General features: G+C 42.2%; 1 protein-coding gene across 3 annotated transcripts; it reads right to left on the bottom strand.

Moving 5' to 3' along the window:
• Window positions 1-201: 201 nt before the first annotated feature.
• Window positions 202-23,601, bottom strand: LOC136767614 (mucin-1). 3 transcript variants are annotated; one of them, XM_066721511.1, is made up of 8 exons: window positions 23,384-23,601; window positions 16,488-18,427; window positions 16,045-16,118; window positions 15,763-15,905; window positions 15,289-15,416; window positions 14,815-14,961; window positions 4,514-4,577; window positions 202-2,323 (listed from the first exon to the last, which is right to left on the bottom strand). In XM_066721511.1, the coding sequence occupies exons 1-7, from the start codon at window positions 23,445-23,447 to the stop codon at window positions 4,539-4,541; spliced, it is 2,535 nt and encodes an 844-aa protein (XP_066577608.1). In that variant the 5' UTR covers window positions 23,448-23,601; the 3' UTR covers window positions 202-2,323; window positions 4,514-4,538. The 3 variants fall into 3 exon arrangements, with proteins under 3 accessions (XP_066577608.1, XP_066577607.1, XP_066577609.1); XM_066721510.1 differs by lacking the exon at window positions 4,514-4,577; XM_066721512.1 differs by lacking the exons at window positions 4,514-4,577; window positions 16,488-18,427 and having other exon boundaries at window positions 23,384-23,465.
• Window positions 23,602-24,833: the final 1,232 nt, after the last annotated feature.

Here is a 24,833-nt window from a genome sequence, read left to right as displayed (position 1 = left end):
GTAAATAGGGGGAAATTGCACGGTCTGAAAATGTGTTTTCCTTTTTTATTTTTTGGTTTTGTACTTGAATGCTGAACCTGTTGCACCCGCTGGTTCTTACGAGACTGGCATAAACTGTGCCCCATGCAAGGAGGTGGCACAACGCTACCGAAACTCAAGACGGATAAAAGTAAAGTGAAATAAGACGACTAGACATTACGGTTTTATTGCTAATTTATTCAGATTTTCATAAAACATGTTATAAAAATATAGAAATATAGAGGCCTCCTCACACGGCATGGCTCACCCAGGAGCGCAAAGGGGCCGGTTTCACAGAGGTCGGATTTGTACAGAGAGACATTTTGAAGGACAGAGTGGGGAATGGACTCCTGTCCCCCTTTCTAACAGGACTCTGGGCATCGTGATGCACTGGCCAGCTGCAGGCAGCACTTTGGCAGGTGTGGATCTGATGCCAGGAGGGGGGAAGGAAGAGCAGAAACCGGTCATGTGATTTGAAATGGTAAGGTAGGTTACTTTCTTGTTCTGCACTACAGGTTAACATAAATCTCCTAGCTGATGCAATAAGGCTGTGGCATAACAATGATAACAATGAATGATCATAAGACTTGTGTTGCACTGTTCACAAAAATAAGTATCAACATCTGAGGATTTTGTTTCCTGTTTTATCCCAGGATTGCGATTCGAAGTGTTATACTGCAATGGCAATGTCTCTCTGTACTGAAATCCCCTTCATTCTGCAATGGCACAGACAGTTCTGGAAGTTTTATCATTGGCATGCTCCCTCCAAAACTTCCTGTCTAAATACAACAAAAAAAGGCAATCCAACAGCGCCAGACCTCCCTACATGCAAACATGTGGTAATGTTCGCACCGGTGGAGCGTGATGTCTGGAACGCACAGGGTATCATAGTTATGATGTCATGGACATTTTTAAAGTCCGCATGATCAGAGACTTCTCACCCTGCGCTCTTTGGAGATTTCAGTGGATAAGGCTGGTTGGCTTCTTCATTTCCCTGGACAGTTAATTCAATTTTTTTAGGCAGTGGTTCATGATGAAGGGGAGGGGGGAGCACTTAACGTGTGTCCCCTCGTTGCTGCCCACAAATAGAACTGAAGTTAAAACAAATGCACATATCATGTAAAAATTAAACACAGATACAAGTGCTGCAGATCATCATTCGAATATACATACATGTGTATATATATAGATATTGATTACAAAAATATATTGCACAAGCGTGACATCACAAAAGTATGGAATAGTGTGGGATTTGATATATATTTATATATATATGTGAGTGTGTATACTTTTATAGTACCTACAGCAGGGGAAGGCTTCTCCAGTCCTTGAGGGGTTAAGAGATTCCAGCTGGATTTCTAGACACCTATCAATCAGTAACCGAGTAACACCTGGAATCAAAAGGTGTGCGTGCAACTTCTAATGTTATGACCTAAATCAATTAATGAATGAAGACTTGCAATTTAGTAATTTAGGTGCAATAAAAACTAAAAACCCGGATCCACAGAGCACAGCTGTGATATGATTTTGACCAGTTTTCTATACCCAACTCTACTTTAAATGATTGTATTTCACTCTGCAAAGTAACTAAGCAATGGACTGTACACCACAAACCCTGGGAATTCTGGGACTTTTCCACTGGCACCTTCTCTTTAAGAACATAAGAAACTTTACAAACGAGAGGAGGCCATTTGACCCTTCGTACTCATTTGGTGTCGATTAATAACTAAGTGATCCAAGGATCCTAGCCAGTCTGATTTTAAATGTTCCCAAATTTTGTTTGCTTGTATGTTTTTTTGTTTGTTTGTTTGTTTAATCGCACTGTTCTAAGCAGTGCTTGTGCTGGCAGCAGTCTACTTCTGTGAAGCCTTCCCCACGCCACATATGCAAAAAACAATAGAAACAAACAAAAAAACACACTAGTATGTGTATATATATATATATATATATATATATATATATATATAAAATCCTCAAAATATGTCCAGCATTTGTAATGAAAGCCCTAATAACAAGAATACACAATAAATAAAAATACATTAATAAATGTACACACAGCTAATCTGTGGACTGATACCATGAACTGGAACAGAGAGACCACCTGGGGAACAATGAACCTTTTTGTATATTTAAAGTTAAAATAAATCTTCAGAAATACAGTTGACTCAAATGTACAGCGTCTTTGTGTAGCTTAGCACATGCGCGTGTGTGGGAGAGTCCCAGGAGAGCTCTCGTCAGTCAGTGTTCACAAGTTATTGGTGTCCATGGCTTTGTTGGTGTACCCCGCATTTCCATTCCTAGGAGCCTGCAAAGCCAGGAGAGGGAAGAGGATAGGAGGTTAGGTAAGACAGGATTTGTGATACAATAGTGCACAAGTACTTAAAGCCACAAGATCATGAATAATCTACTTGAAGCAATAGAGTAATATAATACCTAAATGCCCTTTAGCTCAGGTTATACAGTTGCTATAGTTCAGATAGCTATAAACTATTAGTAGTTGTAGCAGTAGCAGTATTTATCTGATGCCTACATCCAAGGTTTTCAAAACCCATCTGTGATACAAATTTACAAATGCCTGAATGATAATTTGCATAATGCCCATCTTTTCCTGGGTGGCCAACCTCAGAAAAGGCAGGAATGTGTGAGAATGCATTTCCTGAGACGGCACAAGCATTTTCAACACAAAGGAAAGTTTGCTTCACCCACAGAGTAACGGGCCAGGGTCACCTGTCCCTTTTGTCCAGCTCAGATGCCTATCTGACCACGTCACCCTGTGCGGGAGTCCTGAGCTGTTGAATAAAGGAGCTGTGCCTTGGGAGAATAACCCCATATGAAATGCTGACAGGCTACACAAACCCCTCGCTGCCAGGTGTTTCAGACCATGCAAACTTTCAGTGCATATGTGGACCTTCATAACCAGATGTAAAGAATCCTGCTCTACATGCTGCACAAAGTCCCTTCTCAAAGCTCAGCCCCTCCACCTTAGATACTCGATGTTAATCTCTCACGTTCCTTGTTAGTGTTAGGGACTGTAACCCACCCAATGTATAAGCCCTCTAAATATAAAAAATCATTATGAAATAAAACACTGACCGAAGGTTGGAAAAAAAACTTTAATAATAATAAAGTTGTGGTAAATATGATATGACGCATGGTTTACAATAAGAAGACTGGGTAAATAAGGGATGCTTATACCAGGTTGATTACGGTACCCAGTGACCCCACACCAGCGCGGCCACGGATGCCCATGTCCTCCCCTCTGTACAGTGCTGAGTGGATCAGACTACTGACAAGGAACGAAGGGCGGTTTCCATGGGCAACTCGAGCGGTGAAAGGGTATGGTTGTCAGGAGCCCTGTGAGAACGCTTAATTCGAATTCACCACCCAAGTTGCAGCCAACCGAGCCAAAGAGTGAGCCGCCCGTGCGTGGCTGTCATCCCAGCGTTGTGACGGGCTGAGCTGCCCATCACAGTGCTCTCAGTGACCGCTTCACCAGGCCTCTCTTACAAGGCCTTGGCTCTTGTGTTCACCCTCTGGGCTCTCCACCTGAATGGACACAGATGTCTCACCAGCTCCCACTCTGGAGCCCGGGTTGGCGCTGTCCTCATCTCTCCCACGCCAAAGGCCTGTGCCGCAGCAGTGGGTAGGGTGGGTTCACGTTTTCCCCCGATTCCTCATTGTCCCAAACAAATAAGCTCCTAATCCAGGAAAAGGGCCAAATCGAGTCATTTGGTTTTGTGCGCTTTGTTTTTTGATTTTCCTTTCCTTGCACTTTATTAAACTTATAAGGGACTGATTAAGATCCTGTTGGCTTCCTGCCCGGTATCAGTCACGCGTGACTCTGGCTGGTATTCAGAACAGTTTGCCCTGTGGTACAGCCTGGATACAGGTCACAGCATTCTGATACTCTGAGCTCAACTTGTCAGGTTCCCTGAGTTTTTTAGGGAAATCGGCAGCAGAGTGGGTTTTAATGGTTTAGGAATCAAGGCAATGATTTAGGAGGATTCCAAGCATGGGGTGAACAGTGACTGGAAACCTGTCCTTGCACTTAAAGGCGTATTGAATTAAGTGGATTTTCACATTTCCGTAACTTGCTACACTTTCCTGTACATGTGTGTGTATTACAGTGTGCTATGATGTTTCTGTTTACACTGTTTTCTATGCACGGAGGGCCTGTTATTGCCAAAACTGTCTGAAATTATGTTTACAGTCATGCCTTTCTTGTTGGCCCTTTAGGAAAGCATTTTGGGCTGAAACCAGGACAACATTGTTGTATCTCGTCTGATAACCATCTTTCCTGTTCACCCCCCGAGGCTTTTCAAAAGCTGATCTTGATTCCGAGAAGGAAAATTAAGTGTATCATATTGCAGTCTGTGCTGAATCATCGGGTAGAATTGTGTGACGGGAAAATGCAGGTGAAACTGCTCCCCTCCCCTTTTAACAGACCTGTAATTAGCAGATTTGTATAATGAAACTTAATATAAAGAGTACATACATGCCTTGCAATTATAGTCTCGTCTTCAGCTTTGTAAAGTATATTTCCCAGTGCGTTTTGAGACCTGCCGTAGAAGAAACAAAACAGCAAATGAGCTAAATATATATATATATATATATATATATATATATATATATACACAGTGAGGGAAAAAAGTATTTGATCCCCTGCTGATTTTGTACGTTTGCCCACTGACAAAGAAATGATCAGTCTATAATTTTAATGGTAGGTGTATTTTAACAGTGAGAGACAGAATAACAACAAAAAAATCCAGAAAAACGTATTTCAAAAAAGTTATACATTGATTTGCATGTTAATGAGGGAAATAAGTATTTGATCCCCTATCAATCAGCAAGATTTCTGGCTCCCAGGTGTCTTTTATACAGGTAACGAGCTAAGATTAGGAGCACTCTCTTAAAGGGAGTGCTCCTAATCTCAGCTCATTACCTGTATAAAAGACACCTGTCCACAGAAGCAATCAATCAATCAGATTCCAAATTCTCCACCATGGCCAAGACCAAAGAGCTGTCCAAGGATGTCAGGGACAAGATTGTAGACCTACACAAGGCTGGAATGGGCTACAAGACCATCGCCAAGCAGCTTGGTGAGAAGGTGACAACGGTTGGTGCGATTATTCGCAAATGGAAGAAACACAAAATAACTGTCAGTCTCCCTCGGTCTGGGGCTCCATGCAAGATCTCACCTCGTGGAGTTTCAATGATCATGAGAATGGTGAGGAATCAACCCAGAACTACACGGGAGGATCTTGTTAATGATCTCAAGGCAGCTGGGACCATAGTCACCAAGAAAAAAATTGGTAACACACTACGCCATGAAGGACTGAAATCCTGCAGCGCCCGCAAGGTCCCCCTGCTCAAGAAAGCACATGTACAGGCCCGTCTGAAGTTTGCCAATGAACATCTGGTTGATTCAGAGGAGAACTGGGTGAAAGTGTTGTGGTCAGATGAGACCAAATCGAGCTCTTTGGCATCAACTCAACTTGCCGTGTTTGGAGGAGGAGGAATGACCCCAAGAACACCATCCCCACCATCAAACATGGAGGTGGAAACATTATGCTTTGGGGGTGTTTTTCTGCTAAGGGCACAGGACAACTGCACCGCATCAAAGGGACGATGGACGGGGCCATGTACCCTCAAATCTTGGGTGAGAACCTCCTTCCCTCAGCCAGGGCATTGAAAATGGGTCGTGGATGGGTATTCCAGCATGACAATGACCCAAAACACACAGCCAAGGCAACAAAGGAGTGGCTCAAGAAGAAGCACATTAAGGTCCTGGAGTGGCCTAGCCAGCCTCCAGACCTTAATCCCATAGACAATCTGTGGAGGGAGCTGAAGGTTCGAGTTACCAAACGTCAGCCTTGAAACCTTAATGACTTGGAGAGGATCTGTAAAGAGGAGTGGGACAAAATCCCTCCTGAGATGTGTGCAAACCTGGTGGCCAACTACAAGAAACGTCTGACCTCTGTGATTGCCAACAAGGGTTTTGCCACCAAGTACTAAGTCGAAGTGGTCAAATACTTATTTCACTCATTAACATGCAAATCAATTTATAACTTTTTTGAGATGCGTTTTTCTGGATTCTTTTGTTGTTATTCTGTCTCTCACTGTTAATATACACCTACCATTAAAATTATAGACTGATCATTTCTTTGTTAGTGGGCAAACGTACAAAATCAGCAGGGGAACAAATACTTTTTTCCCTCACTGTGTATATGTATATATATATATATATATATATATATATATATATATATATATATATATATATATATTAAATAGACTGGAAATATCTAATCTTTTCTGGTGAAACGTATTCCTCGTTATCTATAGCGATGGTTTCACAGACCCAGATTAGCACTAGCCTTTGGAAGGGTGGTCTCGGATTTATGCGCATCTTTTGTTTTATGAGTCTATAAAACAAAAGATGAAATTGAAGCTTTGTTTCAAACCTTAATTGGAGCTGGTGCAGATTGGAAAAGATGACAGAGATCATCACAATCCACGGTCCAAATCCCATATCCACACTTTCACAGTGGTGGGGGCGTTTTAACTGATCCAGGGCAAATGCTAATCTGGGTTTACCCGAGATCCAGACGGGACCGTAACTTAATCCCAGATGGCCTAAACCCACTTCAGCGCTTGAGTGGGTTATCCCTAACCCAAGTGGGTGCCCTCTGGACCTACGGTGACACTCACGAAACTCCCCGGGCATCCGTGAGGTCAAGCGACAGTGGGGGAGTGAAAAAAAAAAGGTAATGCTGTTGTCGGGCTCTCAGAGGACCCTGACGCCGGGCTGCACTATTTTATGTCAAATAGATGGGCAAATATTAGCATAACTGCTGTAAGTGTACAATGCGTCTCGAGTGGCTTTGCTTCTGTGCTTCACGCCATGCAAAATCAACAGACTGTCGCTGGCCCTAGTAACCTTGTGGTCCACTGAACCAACTCTGTCCACTCTGACTGATTGGATTCAGTTGGAGATATCCTGTTTTTATTTGTTGTGGGGGGAGAGAGAGAGAGAGAGACAGAGTGAGAGAGACTGGCAGAGAGAGAGAGAGGGAGGGAGAGAGAGAGTTGTGATTTCTGTGGCAATTCTGTGTGTAGTTGCTAGGTTACTGGTGGCAGTGGAAGCCTGTTCTAGCAGGACATGCAGGCCTCAGTCAAGTGCTGACTAAACAGTGCTGTTCTGACCTATAAATAGATCAAGGGCTGCTGGCCTAGACAGAGCCTTAGCACTTGTCTCTCATACTATTCCCTCACACACACTCAGATAGACACGCACACTCGCAAACTCACTCGCACACTGACACATGAATACTTGTTGCAGAGCAGCCCTTGGTGAAGCTCTGGAAGTTTTATTTGGTTAAATCCAGTATGAAAACCCTTACTTTTAAAGGGCCTTCAAAGTCAGAATTATCTAGTCACGCATTGTGTCAGTGGTTGCAGCCTACTGTTCCTTGTTACACGTGTTATATTGCAGAGGCTTCTGGGAAACGGCCTAACTGCTCGAGGTTCAGCTATGAGCAGCCCTCTACAGCCTGCTGTCATGATATGAGCTGCTTAAATTTTACCCCCCATCACCCCATCCACTATAAAAGTTAAGGGCAATTTAAGTGTATTACACTATGAGTAGACTCAGAGGCTTCTAAAGTATTGTTACTTTGTTATTTACTGTAGCCTACTTATTATTTTTTGTCGGGGTCACCCTCGGTCTAGACTACCTATGTGTTAATGATATTGTTTGATAAATGATAAATTTATCTGAGAAATAAATCAATTGAAGGCCATTTATATATCCCAGATACATATTTTTCTCAGAAACGCAACTGAAATCTTCATCTGAAATCTCACCTCAGCGCCTTTTATCACTCTTGCTAAGGCTGTGGTTTTTAGAGCCTTTGGTGCCTTTCTTCTGTGTTTCATTGTACTGGCATTTGTTCACGATAACTTGATTTGCTTTGTAAAAATCAACACAACTGCAGCTCTTATCTCACGGCACCCTTACGGAATGCAGTGTTGATGTAAAGTTTTCTGCATTAAATACCTCAGGTGGAAATGCGTTGGGGAAAAAAACAAGAAAACAGCATGGACTAACAATAGTCACCTAGCTTGAGGGGGCTAAGATAATGCTGAATGGGCAGGCTATGACAACCTTATCCCCATTAGCACAGATATCTGACCAAAGTTCAAGTGTTTTGGCCTTCACCTCAACTAGTGGTGACAAGGGGCAGTACATTTGCACAGAATCTTAACTTGGCTGCAGTTGCCTTGACAACTGTGGTAATAAATAAAATGTGTGTGTGTGAGTGTGAGTATGTATGTGTGTGAGTGTGTGTGTGGTGTCTTGTGCGTGTGTGCGTGTTTGTGTGTGAGTCTCGGTTTGTTGAAAGCTATCAGAGCACAGAATGAGTCTCAATCAGTTCCCTCAGTTCATTCCCAGCAATAACGTCCTAACTAGCCACATTATGAGGTCACTGGTACCTGAAGTACAAATTGCAAGGCCCATTGCAATGTGTGTTTGCATTTCTGTGACGAGCACAAAACATGGGTGGGCTTGGTCCAGCGAGAAGCGATTATTGCACTGGTGTTGTGTAAGGGGGAGGATTGCCTTTTGTTAAATTGAGTATAAGGTACCACATGTAGATTACCACACATGCTACTTGTTCAAGATAATGTGGTACAGGGCGGCGGGACCCACTGTTCTTGGAATGCAACAGATATGATTTATTTTCTTCTGCTGGTTACTTATTATCCCTTTAGGGGTGGTCAATTTTTTCGGCAGATTTGCAGGTTATTGGTTGTAAAGCACAAGTCATTGCTGCAGTCTTGGATTTTTGTCCCTTGTGGGTTTGCAGAGCCAGTATTTTTTCTTTGGCTCAGGGGAGGGAGTGTTGTCCCCATAGCCTAAATGCATATCTGCATATTGACACTGCCTACTAAAGTAGCAAGCCCATTCTGTTTTACTACAGGGAAATTATAATTAAATGGCTATATAACGAGAGGGCTCTACGAAAATAAATGGGAGTCTGTTCAGAAAGCTCCATCCGTGCTACTACATTTTCCAAGGGTCTGCGTAGCAGTGATGTAATATTATGTCATTAATCACATTGTATTTTCACCCTTTTTGTACATTCTTTTCACCACATATTGAAACAATTTATTTGAAAATATGTATATTTTTGCAAAATTCCAAGTCACAGTTAGTTAGGAAATCCATTAATAAATATAAATAAATAGCCATATGTAAGCCACTATGAAAAATAGTGTTCTGAGCACCACTGTTTCCTCCGGGGAAACCGCCTTGTTTCAGCAGCACTGAGAAATCCACTCACTGGGCTGCTTTGAGTTTCAGCACAAGTTATCTATGGAAACTTCATTTTTCACTTTGGTGGCTTATAACGGGAGGAGTTTTAAGCTGCTGTATTGAGCACCGTGTGAATCAATCCTTTGAGACAGCTTGTGTAGTTTTTTTTCCGACAAGGGATGAGAAGAGAGATCCACACTTATCCCCGTTTTAAAGGTTTATGGTTTAATCGGTGCGTGCACAGGGAAAGGGCGAGGGAAGGAGTTCACCTGGCGTGAGAAGGGCCTCTATCTATTGTTGTCATGGCTGGGCTTTACTCAAAAACTCAGGGTTATTGCCAAACCTGTAGAGAAATTCAAAGGGAGTCGAAAAGAGAAATGGGTCTTTGTTCACTCCAGCAGCAGCACCACACGCATAATGTCTCTTGATTTAAAAAACGTGTTGTCTTATCTGTACCAGAGTGGTGGACAATGGATTGTATTTATGCATGCATGTATGTATTTATTTGTTATTTATCTGTGATGAGGGCTACAAGCAACTGACTGAAGAGCAGGAGCTGTTGGGGTTCGAGAGGCATCTGGCTGGGCTTCTCCAGAGCCTCTGTGCCGGAATGGGGGTAAATTCCCACGCCTTGTATTTCTGTGGCGAGGCAGGGAGGGCACAAAGACAGGTCTATGCAGGGTAAGAGGAGCAGGGAGGCCCGGTAACGCGAGCTGGGAGAAATGGCGATGGGGGCCAAGGCCAAGACACACAGATAAAGCTGTGAGTGTGTTATGTGTGTGCGTGATTGTATCCTTGCCTATTCAACTCTGTGCTGCTCTGACTCGAAATGTGAGCTAAATCTCTTGCTGAGTGTGCTTCCCTATGTTGAACTGAGCTGAAGGCACCTATGCAACTTATTTACAATGACATGTTGCAGCAACAGTGAAGCACTGGGTTCTTAAGATCCTACCGAGATCATTAGCCTTATTTGTTCATTAATAATCCTTTTTACAGTCAATACTTTTGTGGATAACTGTGCCGTCAATCGCAAGTCATTACTGCAGTTCCGATCGCTCTTTGGTTTACAGAGCTAAAATCAACATCAAGGCACTGCAAGGATGTGTGTAAAGGTTTATGGTCTTTAGCAGTAAAGCTATCAAGACTGTAAACTTGACACTAGAAACACACAAGATAAAAGATGGTAGTCTCTGGACTTTAGAACAACAATGCTCTCGTGACAGGTGTCAAATGCAGACACATATCCACACATATATATATCAAAACAACTTTATGATATTCTTGTAAAAGTTCAAATTTCACACAATACAGACATTGTACAGTTAGCGGTGTCGGTCACTGCATCCGAGAGCGATCTGAACTCCTCCGAAATAGCGACTGGGACGCGTGGGGATTTTCCGATGGCTGGACGTGTGAACTACAGGGATGATTGAACGTCAGAGTGCTGGAAGGCCCCAATCTGTTCACATCGGGCAGCAATAAGTAGACGCATGGGTGTTAGTGATTCAAAATTGGGAAATGTCACCTTGGAAAAGCTTTGGAGTATAATTTATAATAAAAATGTAAATAAAGTAGACACCCCTCTTGTTCCCACAAATATTAGATTAAACAACCTTTGTAAATATCCTAATAGTTTCCCTTTCTTTCTTCTTATCAGGTTTCTTTGTAATTTACGATTATGTGTTTTTGAATAATATTTGAATACATAACTGTGTTCTTTGTCTTGTTTACAGCCTCCCTCATCTTTCTTTTTAGGTCTTTCTGTCTTTGTTTACACATTTGCATCATATTTGCTCACTCACACCCTGTTTACTTCATCCCTCCATCCCTCCCTCCTTCCATATCTGTTTGCAATGAGCATTTCCTATCACGGATTATGCATAGGTGAAAATGTAATGGTTGCCACTGCTCCAGGTCCACCCTGACATTATCTGTAAGGACTCTTTTGGATAAGTCTTGTAGATCACAGAGCAAAATGGTCTACAGAACAATTCACAAAGAACAACATACGAAGCAACAGGGCTCAATTTTCTGTTTTCAATTTTACCCCCAGTGTTGAAGTCTGGATCTTGGGGCTAGACCAAATCAAGACTCTGCTCTACCCGCGAATCCCAATGGAAGCCACTGTCTACTACCTGTAAATCAAAACATGATCTACGCCAGTGGTGGGGAACCTAAAAGAATCAGTGGGCTGCAAGTCCTGGTGTCAAATAACTGGCTGGACCGCAAGACGAAGGAGCTTTTACAATGACAAGCCACAAACGCTACATTTTAAAATAAAAATAGCAATATAATGCAATAAATACATATCAACAAAGTATTTAGGGAGTAACACACTGATACAAAGCAGCTGTCATAACTACAAATGTATTCTATATATATTGGGCCACATGCTGCAGGTTTCCCGCCACTGATCTAGGCACACGGTTGTCAGTTAAGCTTCTTCGGCAGGTCACAGTCAAGCGCCCAAACATAAAGGTATGAGAGTTCAGTGGTGTGGTTGAAAATGTTTGTGCTCTGGCTTTCATATTGGTGTCAGTGTGCCACACAGTAAATGGGTCTTAACATCCTGGAAGCGTAGAGGACGTTTTGAAAGCTGAAGGTTTAGATCCACCCCTATGGATGTCCATCAATGGTAAAACCTGTTCTGTCTGCTTTGCCATCCCCAGACCTCTCCACTCTCCACCACGCTTTCCCTGCGTTGTTCCCCTGCTCAACCTTATCTGAGGGTAAGTTTGAGAAAATAAATTCCGTTAACCCCCGAGTACACCTGGTCTTTAGCAACGCCCTGTACTTAAACAGCTCAGCCCGCTGATGACATAATGGCCCTGGTGGTTAATTCACACGCTCAAACACACACACCCTCCCGTACATGCAATCACTTACACACACACAAACACAGGACGTGTGAAGGACATTGGAAGGTGTAACTTCTCCCCGGCTGACGCAGTGAAGCCAGGCACTGGGTGGATCTAGATCAACAAAAACAGCTGACTGTTAAAGGTGCAGTTCCACTGACTCGGTCAAGCAGTCCGAAGGCTTGAGGTTGATAAGGCCGTGGAAAGCGATGTCACCTCTACCCCAACACTTTTCGTCACCCTTAATGGGTACAGTGCACATGTGCTTAATGGCTCATGCTAAAATGCACAAACTTACCCTGAGGTTAAATATAAAACTGCAAATGTCGAACTCAATATTGACATTTTTCCTGAAGCATTTTGGGTCAGACGCTAGGAAGGCCACTGTCAAGTTCTTGGCTAAGGTGCAGGGCATACAATGTTATGATTGCTCTGGTGCGAGTTTGAGCACCCATGTGGAGAACTGTGCTGTGTGGAATGTGTCAGATTACACGCCCATAACTCACAATGCAGCAGCGCTGTGCGAGATGGCAGAAGTTTCTTTTTTTTTTTTCGCTCTTACAAAGACATGGTTGTTTGGAATCCCAGTTCATGTACTGAGAACATGTGATTACAAACCGAGATATAGATGTAACTGGTAACCAATTGGTGAACCGAAACCTAAACTTAATTGTTTGCTCTTGGTGGTGTAGCTAAGGCTTCTATACACAGTATGAGATAAAAATATGTTTCATATATTTGTTTTTGTATTATTTTTGACTTATTATTATGACTTACTTATGATTTATTATTATTATTATTATTATTATTATTATTATTATTTTGCAAATATTTTCCAATTCTTGATTGGTGAAAGAATGTTTTTGGCAAGGACACTCAATCTCAATTATGCTAGGTATCACAACAAAATTACATCTTTAACGGCTACGTATATATACATCTTGTTCATCATGTAACTCAATCCAAGCTTATATGACTTCCACTGAACAGACCCGCTGCAGTCGAATCTGCAGGCGGGGCCGGACTGCCAGCGACAAAACTTCTCAGCTTGTCAGGGCCAGCTGAGCCAATCAAGCCCCACCTGAGTAAACATTACGTGCAATGCCAGCGAGTTGCTGACCACTGTGAAACATCCTCACAGCCTCTCACCCTCAGGGATATTTGATCTGTTATCAGTGCAGATGCAAATCAAGATGATAATGAGTTGATATTCAATTCCTCAGATGCTGGAAACAGCGGTGAGAGAGCCCAGCATTTCAAGCAGTAATTAATCCAAAGCTTTTTTGGGTTGCCTTCATAAAATTTACATTTATGATTAGAAGAAAGTAGCTTCTTACTAAAAATGAAGCTGTAACTGAGTACAGTTCTGTAGTTTTCTATTAGCGGGTAGGTCAAAGTTTTGATTTAATCCGGACCCTAGTTGGGCTTGAGCAGGTCGGGTGCAGGTTTGCTGCTGATGCGAGAGAGCTGAGGTGGAGAGAGCATTTTAAAAGAGCATTCTTGCTGAGTGTAGAAAAGACAAAGAGGAGAGGTATTCATAATTTATTTCACCTCACGGCTGTATAGAGTGATGCTTGTGTGTGACCTCAATACAGTAAACAAGATTAATTATTTTAAGCTCAGTCACTTAAGCATGATAGTTTCATGGCAGTGCTGAAATCTGTGATGTTTAGTATCAAAACACATTTCTGACTTTCCTCTTTTACATCGAGGTATACGGCCACACATAAAAGGGTCAATCCTCAAAACACCAGTAAATGGGATAAAAATTATTAAAACTCCCATTTTCCAAATGTAAACCCACAGTTTACATGTAAATGCTACTGTCTCAGATAATCATATATCCCAAAATGGTCGCATTTTAAAAGTGCAAGATAACTGGTCCGTTTATTGCCGGTTTCAAGGTAAAGTAAGTTGCTGATGGATTCATGGTTAATGGCAATGCAGATCACTTTTGTGTCCTGTTATCATTATGCTCTCTTTATTGTTGTGGGTCTGTTGTGTTGTGTATTGTTGCGAAGAAATAATTCATATTTGAATTTTTTGAAAGCTAGCGTGGACAGTTGTCATCCAAATGATGTTTGATAGTATTGTATTATTTTATTTAGTTTTTAATGTGCATTATTGTATTTTCAGTACTGAGTATTTTTGGTGTGGATGTTATTTTACCTAAACTGTTTATTAGTTATTGCTGTTATTTAAATATGCACAGTGCGCTATTTACATTTGTATTTAGTAATAAATCTATTTCTTCAACATGTACAGTGTATGTTGAAGTACAATTAATGTTCAGTTCTGTGCACTATTTAAATGTTTGTGTGTCTTTTAGTTTTACCTAAACATTTATCTCTGCCATTAAGATGTTTTTCACCGAGGTGGGGGGCCCCCACAATCAAATCTCGCCTGTGGCCTCCAAAAGGCTAGGGCCGGCCCTGCGGACATGTATATTGCTCCCAGTGTCACAATGATGAAATGCGTCATAAATTTTCTGTGCTTGCTGTACACAATTGGTACACAAGGCAACTGAAGCGCTCCGTCAGCCAATCGCACCGTGCCAGACAGCCAATCTCAAGCACTCAAGCTCCACCACGAGGAGGAAAATCAGGAGCAGGTCCTTACGTTGCTGTAGGGGTTGTGGGTGTTGGAGGGTGCCTCAAAGTGGCTGTGCGTGGAGTACATGGGGATGTCCGCCATGTCATTCATATACATGTGGGAGCTTCCAGTGTAGTAACCGCTGCTTCTTCTCCTCCGGCACAGGAACACCACCTTTGGGGAAGAGACCAGGGAGGTCACACACAGCCAGACCCACCAGGGTAGACGGAACGTGGCCAAAACTTTAATTTACAGGAATCTCTGGTTCAGGAGGAGGGGATTGGGCAGGGGAGGCTGTCATGAGATGATCATTATTATTATTATTTTTGTCATTTAGCTGACACTCTTATCCAGGGCATAATAATGATAATGAATGGTGCCATGTGAAATAGCCCAGTGATGAGTGGGAGACCTCTGTAGACTGCAGTTAAACACATCTGCTATAATCACACTTTTATTATTATTATTATTATTATTATTAAAGAGTTTTAGCAGACTTACTATGATGATGAGGATGATGATGAGGAGCAACAGGATGAGGCTGGCCAGGACCAGCAGGGCAATACCCCACCCTGGCACCAGCTGGGAGTCCGGGGCCGGTGTAGTGGGTGACGAGCTGATCTTCTCCACTGTAAAGGTATACAAACACACACAGATATTAGGCAGGATGTGGGGCACACTGAAAGTAACTAACACCCAGAAGTCTGTTTAAAATGCATATTGTTATTATCATATGGCGAGAGAGTTTCTTAGGGTTAAGGGAGAGCAGAGAGAGTGAGACTTCAAGAATAAGCAAAGACCTCACAGTGGCCAGGAGAGTGAGACTTCAAGAATAAGCAAAGAACTCACAGTGGCCAGGTCCCCAGATATAACTGCTTGACCACAAAGAGAACTCACCACTTTATGGATACATGTAACACACATTAAGAGACTAGCAGACCAAAAACACACAACAATCCAACAACAAGCCCTTACCAGTAACAGAGTCTGGATTCAGCGTGAGAGAATTCATTTCCTTCCCGTTCTTGGTATTGTCAAGGAAAAGCTGCTGTACTTCACTGGCAGTGAATTCACTGCTGGTGAAATTCAGGATGGTAGCTGCGTTCACTGATCCATTGCTGCAAAATCAAACAGAAAACAAAAACAAAACACACATAATGAAAAGGGAACAGAGCTCAAAGAACAAGTTTCAAACTTGCATTTCACCTTCTCTCCGTGCTTGCCACACTCACTCAAACATTCTGAAGATGAACTTACGTGAAGATTACAGATGTTACACCCAGGTATGTGCTTCTAGTGGAGCATCTGGAGCAGTTGTAGATGTCATTCAACTGGAGGAGACAAATAACACAATGAATTAGTGGCACCTTTTGTTACGCCTCCTCTCATTGGCCAGAACGCATCATGGGACTGGAGCCCAAGGCAGCCACTGACCAATCAACTGACAGGGTTCCTTGATTGACTCGGGGAAGAAGTCTGGAAAGGATGTATCCTCAGAATGTGTTCCCTTCTTCAAACTGCAAGCTTGCCCTGGTAGCGCAAACCTCCCATGACCCCCCACACAATGGAGAGATTGTTTACATATGTTCTGCCCAGCACTGCCTTTGAGTTTAGCTGCTCAAGTTTAACAAGTCTGAGCAACTGAAAATAATAACTAATGCTGTATAAAAACATAGGTTCACAAACATTTGGAGTCTTACCCCTGCCACAACTAGGCTCTTCAGCGTCTTGTAATCCAATGAGCTCTGGTCTGACAGTGATGAGTTGAAATTCTTGTTGGTGATTTTAAAGCTGAGGTTGAAGGCAGAATTGGGGGCTTGGACAGTAGTGGGAGTGGGCTGCATGCTGGTAGATGTTGTGTGATTGGATGATGGGTTCTCTGTCATACTTGTACTTGTTGTGTGATTGGCTGTTGTAGTGGTTGTGTTATTGATTTGTGTTGTGTGACTGGCTGTTGGAGCTAATGTTGTGCTTTCTGTTGTGTGATTGGCTGTTGTAATAGTTGTGTTGTTACTTGGTGTTGTGTGATTGGCTGTTGGAGCTAATGGTGTGCTTTCTGTTGTGTGATTGGCTGGCATAGTGGTTGTGTTATTGTTTGGTGTTGTGTGATTGGCTGTTGGGGCTAATGTTGTGCTTTCTGTTGTGTGATTGGCTGTTGGAGTGGTTGTGTTGTTGTCTGGTGTTGTGTAATTTGCTGTTGGAGCTAATGTTGTGCTTTCTGCTGTGTGATTGGCTGTTGTACTGATTCCGTTACTGTTTGGTGTTGTGTGATTGGCTGGTGGAGATGATGTTGTACTTTCTGTTGTGTGATTGGCTGGCATAGTGGTTGTATTATTGTTTGGTGTTGTGTGATTGGTTGTTGGAGTAGACGTTGTGCTCTCTGTTGTGTGATTGGCTGGCACAGTGGTTGTGTTATTGTTTGGTGTTGTGTGATTGGCTGTTGGAGTTAATGTTGTGCTTTCTGTTGTGTGATTGGCTGTTGTACTGATTGCGTTATTGTTTGGTGTTGTGTGATTGGCTGTTGGAGCTGATGTTGTGCTTTCTGTTGTGTGATTTCCTGGCGTAGTGGTTGTGTTATTGTTTGGTGTTGTGTGATTGGTTGTTGGAGTGGATGTTGTGCTCTCTGTTGTGTGATTGGCTGACGCAGTGATTGTGTTGTTGCTTTGTGTTGTGTGACTGACTGTTGTAGCTGATGTTGTACTTTCTGTTGTGTGATTGTCTGCTGTTGTGGTTGTGTTATTGTTTTGCGTTGTGTGAGTGGCTGGTGGAGCTGATGTTGTACTTTCTGCTGTGTGATTGTCTGCTGTTGTGGTTGTGTTATTGTTTTGTGTTGTGTGAGTGGCTGGTGGAGCTGATGTTGTACTTTCTGTTGTGTGATTGTCTGCTGTTGTGGTTGTGTTATTGTTTTGTGTTGTGTGAGTGGCTGGTGGAGCTGATGTTGTGCTTTCTGTTGTGTGATTGTCTGTTGTTGTGGTTGTGTTATTGTTTTGTGTTGTGTGAGTGGCTGGTGGAGCTGATGTTGTGCTTTCTGTTGTGTGATTGTCTGCTGTTGTGGTTGTGTTATTGTTTGGTGTTGTGTGATTGGTTGTTGGAGTGGATGTTGTGCTCTCTGTTGTGTGATTGGCTGACGCAGTGATTGTGTTGTTGCTTTGTGTTGTGTGACTGACTGTTGTAGCTGATGTTGTACTTTCTGTTGTGTGATTGTCTGCTGTTGTGGTTGTGTTATTGTTTTGTGTTGTGTGAGTGGCTGGTGGAGCTGATGTTGTACTTTCTGTTGTGTGATTGTCTGCTGTTGTGGTTGTGTTATTGTTTTGTGTTGTGTGAGTGGCTGGTGGAGCTGATGTTGTGCTTTCTGTTGTGTGATTGTCTGTTGTTGTGGTTGTGTTATTGTTTTGTGTTGTGTGAGTGGCTGGTGGAGCTGATGTTGTGCTTTCTGTTGTGTGATTGTCTGTTGTTGTGGTTGTGTTATTGTTTTGTGTTGTGTGAGTGGCTGGTGGAGCTGATGTTGTGCTTTCTGTTGTGTGATTGTCTGTTGTTGTGGTTGTGTTATTGTTTTGTGTTGTGTGATAGGTTGTTGGAGCAGATGTTGAGCTTTCTGTTTTCTCAATGGTTGATGTAACATCTGTACTGTTAACATGGGCTGCGAAGACACAAAATAAATTAAAAAGAGACTTTATATAAGAAAGAAATCTTTGAAATATATGATGTTAATAACCCTCTCCCTTTAGCGCATCCCTGTGACTTTTGTATTTTATCTGCTCTTTTTAGCTCAATGTACTGGGATGTGTGATTATTATATATTGTATATTGTACTGATTGTGTTTTGCTGCACTTTTGTAATGCCTTGAAAATGCTTTTTGTGTAAACTAAATCTACAAGAGGAGTTTGCTCATAAATAATAATAATACTCTGTGTAAATAACTCCCTCCTAAAAGTTGTCTTCTTCTCTTTCTTTTGATTATATATGATGGCATCAACATGTTTTTTTATGTTTATCTCTCCCTAGTGAGGGTCTCCCGGTCTGCCTGGTGGCTGCCCCTCTCCTCTCTCTGACAAGCTGAAGCCCCCTGATATTAGATTGACCACAGAGTTTTTCACAAAGTAATTTCTTCTTTTCAAATGTATTTTTTTTGTTGGTTTGTTTCTTTGTTTGTTTGTTTTCATGTGAGAAAGGCAGAAACAGATTGCTTGATCTTTACTTTCCTGGCTGCTGCATTTGTTTGTAACACAGGAAAATCCACTGCTGTTTAAAAAAGCAAAACCATGGTATCTCTGTGCCATTAGTATCTGCCCATATGTTCAGGGTGGTACTTAATTTATGTATTGAACAATGTCAGTTCTCAGCACAGTCCATACATCACAAGGGCCTCAACGCCACACCTGTTGGACTTGTCCCACTCTGGGGAACCGCATGTCAGAGCAGAATCATGAAATGCAGCTGTACAACATTTCCATGGAGACCGAATTAACCTCCTCGCTAGGTTCGCCCCTTTCACCCCAGCAGCTGGGCGGGGATGAGTGTGGGGCACCCCGACTGCAACGTTGCGACGAATGAAAAAATGCCCTTCAGACCCGAAGGGTTCTGGGAAGGATCGAGGGCTGCCTTGTACCCCTTAGTTATGACACACACAGTGGTCAGTTTGTATCTTGGTCGGGGGGTAGTCAGCCCCGGCACTCCGGCTGATCAGCTGATGGGAGCTGTCCATGTAATTGGACATTAGTCGGTTTTGAATTCTTCGTGATGGACATGCGAGAGACATGGACTCAGGCTGACTGTTTTTCTGTTTTTGTTTCTTTTATTTAGTTCTCCTGTACTTCGACAAAGGGGATATTGTAACAGCTGGCCAACCCCCCGAAACCCTCTGCAGAAAGCTGCCGAGCAACTGCCCCTGCATGAAAAGAAGGAAGTGGAAAATCCCCTGATGGTGCACTAAGAGGACCAATGAAAGGTGGGCACCTCCCCTCCCCCCCCCACACACACAAACACACAAAAGTTTATAATTACATCAGTTTATCCAAACAATCATTAAGACATTTAATCTTGATAGAAAACAGTCAGCCTTCTTATGTGGCAATATCAAAAATGCGCCTAGGCCATGACTCAGCTATTGCCCATATCTGAGCCGGGCCTGTGCCATGAACTCAGTGCCATGACCAGCCAGGAGCACCAACCATCAAATGAACCCTTCTCCTGTTAAGCCACCAACCAGTGACTACTGCCTTATTTATTGGATTATTTGATTATTTATTTATTTACATAGTTGTTTGTTCGTTCGTTCGTACGTTCATTCATTTATTAAATAACAGACTCCTGGTCATCAGTGGACATCCTGTTTCAGAGCAAGTCTAAATTTAGATTGTTTTGAATAATCAAATCAAGGGAGCAGCATTTGGATACATGTTTGTTTTTCTAGTTGCCCTTTGCATTTGGGAAGCATTTAAGGCAATCGATCTGAAGGAGGCTGGGGAAGTGGTCTCGCTTTGTGCAGCTCTTCACGACACATTTGGCAGAGGATTGGGGTTAAAACTTGAGCTGCCAAGAACAGAATAATCCTCGGCTGGGATTGAGCTCTTTGGGAGGAGCTGGCAGGGTTCTGATCTGGGATTATTCAGATATTCAATTACAGAAAAGCTCTGCTCAGGCAGCAGCTTAAATTTCCCTGTTTTACTTGGAAGAAGAAAAAACTCAGAGTGAGATTTTGAATTTCCAAAGTGCTTTGAGCTATGAACTTCCCATAGATATTTATTTCCCCTGTGTGTTTGACAGTAATCAATGTAGCTTTAGAAGAGCCTCCACAAATTCAAGAGATGGAGTAAAACCAGAATGTGATCAAAATCAATCAATTGCATTAGGACAGGTGTCAGCCCTTCAAGCCCCCCGAGCACGAGAGAGCCAATCTGAACACACAGGTTTTTATGCAGCAGGGAGAAGGAAGAAGTAAGAATCTTCATTAAAACTCTTACCATCGCATTAAGTTAATTGCATTTTTCCCCCAATGAGGATAAAAGACCCAAGGATTGGTGACACCAAATTAGATTGCCAATTTTAGCATCTTAATTACTTAATAGGAATCGTTATAAGAAGGAACATTTGTATTCCAGGTCTTGATCGGTCTCTGATTGACAGGTGCCGATAAAACCCAACAGGGACCGGTTACCGCTTACCTCCTACACCCTGCCGTTCACAACCTAAAAAATTAGGCGTGTGGAACTGAACTCTTTCAGGGGGACATCTAAGGAGGTCTGGGACCCTCCTGCCAATCTGAGAGGAAGGTAAAGTTGTGTAAAGAATTTAAAGAATCGCACAATATTTTAAAGCCAGATGCGGCCTAAGAACGAGATGGCAGAGGGGACTTCCCAGCTCCTGCTGTGTGCGCCATGCTTGGTTAGCACCAAGGTGGCGAATTTAAGAGCTGCCCAGTCAGTCATAGTTCAGCACATTTGGCATGGTGGCCAGGGTCTCCCTAGTCTGCAACCATCAGTAACAGGTCTTAACATTGGCAGACACAGTGGTGATCAATCAATCAATCAATCAATTTTTATTTGTATAGCGCCCTTCGCAGGGTAGCCACAGAGCGCTTTACAGACTGGTAAACATACAACAAACGTATAGCAAAATAAAAAAACATAAATACAATAAAATCAAATATAGACCTGTAAACATTTTACATGATCTTGAATAAAGTGAGTGAACATTTAAGTAAATAAACCATTTAGGCATGGATGTCAGTAGTGTGCCAGGGCCAGCCACCCACAATCACAGAGACTCCTGTCCCACAGCACATTTCTTTCCTCGTGACGCTTTACTGCTCGGGGGCAGGTGCACATACAGCCCTGATAATGAAGTGCACACAGATTATTCAACATATTTACAGCAGCAAAAACAAACACACACACACGCACAAAGAAAATCTTGTCTAGGCCAGATCCATTTTGGTCTGATCTGGGCCCGCCTCATACTGAGCGAGAGTGGCGTGGCGCTTTTCTGAGAATTTGAATGAGATTTTCAATCATAGGTCAGCCCTATATATACTGTGTGTGTGTGTGTGTGTATATTAAGCAGTAGTGTGCAACCCTATGGGGACTAAGTCAAGGACCAAAGCTCCCCACCCCAGTGATAAAGAAGCTCTATAGGCTTGTCATCCTTGTCATAGTCAGGCTAATGAATAGGTGGAATCCAAACGTACTAGTGTTGAGTATGGTCAAGCAATTCAGAACATTTACCAAAACCGTTATAATGGTAAAACAAAAAAACAAAAAAACTTTAATGGCACAGGATGGTCATTTTCAGCTTTTATCCATTAGGGTTTAAATCTGTATTTGACTTTATATATGACAATTCTTTCAAACAAACGTTTAATTATTGAGTGATAGATGCCTATGACTTGTACTATTCCCCGGGGGCAGTGGCGTGGGGCACTTTGGTTTGCCAAAGTCGTTAGATCGCAGTGCGCTCTGCCTGTCGTTAATGGGTTTTATATAGTTAGTCTACCTTGGCCAACAATGTTTTTATTACAATTCTCTCTCTCTCTCTCTCTCTCTCTCTCTCTCTCTCTCTCTCTCTCTCTCTCTCTCTCTCTCTCTCTCTCGCAACACACACACACACACACACACACACACACACACACACACACACACACATATCATGTGGAATGCTTTACTGAATAACAGATTTTATTACAGTAATGCAAAATTCCGTCCAGATCTTCTCCATTTTAATAAAGTTCACAAGACACGTCTTACACCGGCTCCAGTGGGTAATTTTGATCTTCTTTGCCGCCCAGCCGGTTAGACACACCCGTCTCAACGCGTTAAGACGCGGGCAGCCGCCTCTGAGCCCTGAGCGGCGCGGTGAAATAGCGACTGGGCGCTAAAGCGGATCAGGGAGAGAGCAGCCGCGCTAATCCCGGGTCTCCCCTGCCGAGCACAGTCACCTTTTTTATTGATGTACTTATGTGTGTGCTGGGGAGGGTTGTTGTCTTTTCTTCAAACCGCAATTTATTATTTTAAACAGGACTATGTGTGTGTGATGCAGGAAGAAGAAGTTTTCCATGATACCGTTTTTGCATAAATAGATCAAGGGGTGGTATTGTTGGCTTGTTGTGTTGGTGGGGGCGTCTAACGGATTAATAATTATCTGAAGAGCACAGCCAGAAAGGGAAGAGGAGACAACACCGTTCCCATGTGACATGATACAAGACGTTTAAAAACAGTCGCAAAACCCCCTTGTTGCGATTCATTTGATGTTGGATTGACAGACATTAAGTGGATAGTTAATACACCCGCCTATTATAAATGCGAATGAAAGCATTTGGGTTCAATTGTATGTCAAATCACCCGACATATACTTTTAAGCACAATGAAATGTAAATCAACCCAAAGCAGTACAATACTGGCTTGATACTGACTCCCACAGCAGCGCAGCCACACAACACAGTTATTATTGTCTTTATCATGTGTCTAGTCGTATTACTTGTGTTACTATGTGTAACCTGTACATCTGCTTATTAATAACAATAAGAATACTATACTACCAAATATCTTTCCAATACTATTATATATCACCGGTTTATAGAGCCCGTCCGTCCATCCTTACCTGTCACAGAGCAGAGAAGAAGCACAACCGTAGTCCAAGCAATTTGTTCAGATAGTCGTCCCATATTGAACAGCAGAGTAATCCTTTTCAAACACGTATTAATAAGTGATACAATTATAATTAAAAGAAAAAAACGTATCTACAAAGACCAATGGAAATCGTCTGACTCCAGCAGTGGTCTGAACAGGTGGCAATGGAAACAGGTCGGAGGCTCCCTGCGGTCTGGAGGCTATTTCGGAGACCGTTTCTTACTTACCTGTCAGCAGGTGGGCAGGGGAGGGGCTACGGGGCTAATTTTAGGGCCCTGTGCTGGTATAAAGAGGCTGACCAGGGGGGTTACATGAACATTTATTTTTAACTGAAGCACAAGGTCAGGTTAGTTCACAGTTTCCAACGGTGATTAAATATGAATTGGTGTCAATTATCCCACCGAGTTCTGAGCAATTACATGGGACGTGCGTTTTCTGAATGACCCTGATGATCCTGCTACTGCTGCTGACAGTATTCATAATACACATAATAATAATAATAATAATAATAATAATGAAACTGTGTTATGTATGCTATGGGGACTTCATTATGACCCTCGTAATTTGTCACAATTAAGACGATTTAAGTGGATTTAACACATTTTGTGTTCAACTTAACACAGGTTGTGTGTGGGAATATTACCACAAATAATGTGCTCTTTCATGAACACTATAATGGGTTAGTTTTACTCAACACGTTGGCCTATGAAAACTAAACACAATATTAACTTAACAATGGAAAACCTTTGCGTTATTTGTTGAAAAGAAAATGTAATATACATTTAATATAAATTATTACTATAGCAAATTCATCCAATTAAGTAACAAAATTACAATCACAAACAATGTACGTATGACATGGTACAGTATATGAAAAAAACCGCAATAATTTGAATTAATTTTACTTATTTACCCTAAAGATGCCTTTATCGTGTCAACTAATAGTTCATACTTTTTTAACCTTATATACAGCATGTTATGCATTAAACATCTGTGGAATTATCCACCAAAACAATGTTTAACGTCTAAATCTGGGTATTTAAAATATGTAAATGACTTTTGCATAAATTCATAACATGAAAAAATAGAAACACTAAATATGTTGTACATTCAGTGTTGGCAAGCACAGCAACACACACACACACACACATTGTTAATAAAGCACAGGCAAGCCTCCTGTTCAGTTACGCAATGTGGAACCGGTGACGTGAGGGACAGATATTCGACGTGAAGTAAGCGAAACATGATACTATATCCGTCTCCCTTTATATTAAACAAGTAAGTATTATTTAAACCTCACTAATGCGGGTCTTTATCAATTACATTTTCCATGAGGACACAATACCTACCAAAATACATTGTGACGTACTGGGGGTTCCGGGCCACGGATTCGAATCCCGGTCTCTGCAACGAGCCTGCGC

Source organism: Amia ocellicauda, chromosome 14 (assembly GCF_036373705.1).
Source record: "Amia ocellicauda isolate fAmiCal2 chromosome 14, fAmiCal2.hap1, whole genome shotgun sequence".
Taxonomy (NCBI): Eukaryota; Metazoa; Chordata; class Actinopteri; order Amiiformes; family Amiidae; genus Amia; species Amia ocellicauda.
The sequence above is the reverse complement of the archived record's forward strand: the minus strand, read 5'-3'. Positions and strand labels throughout refer to the sequence as shown.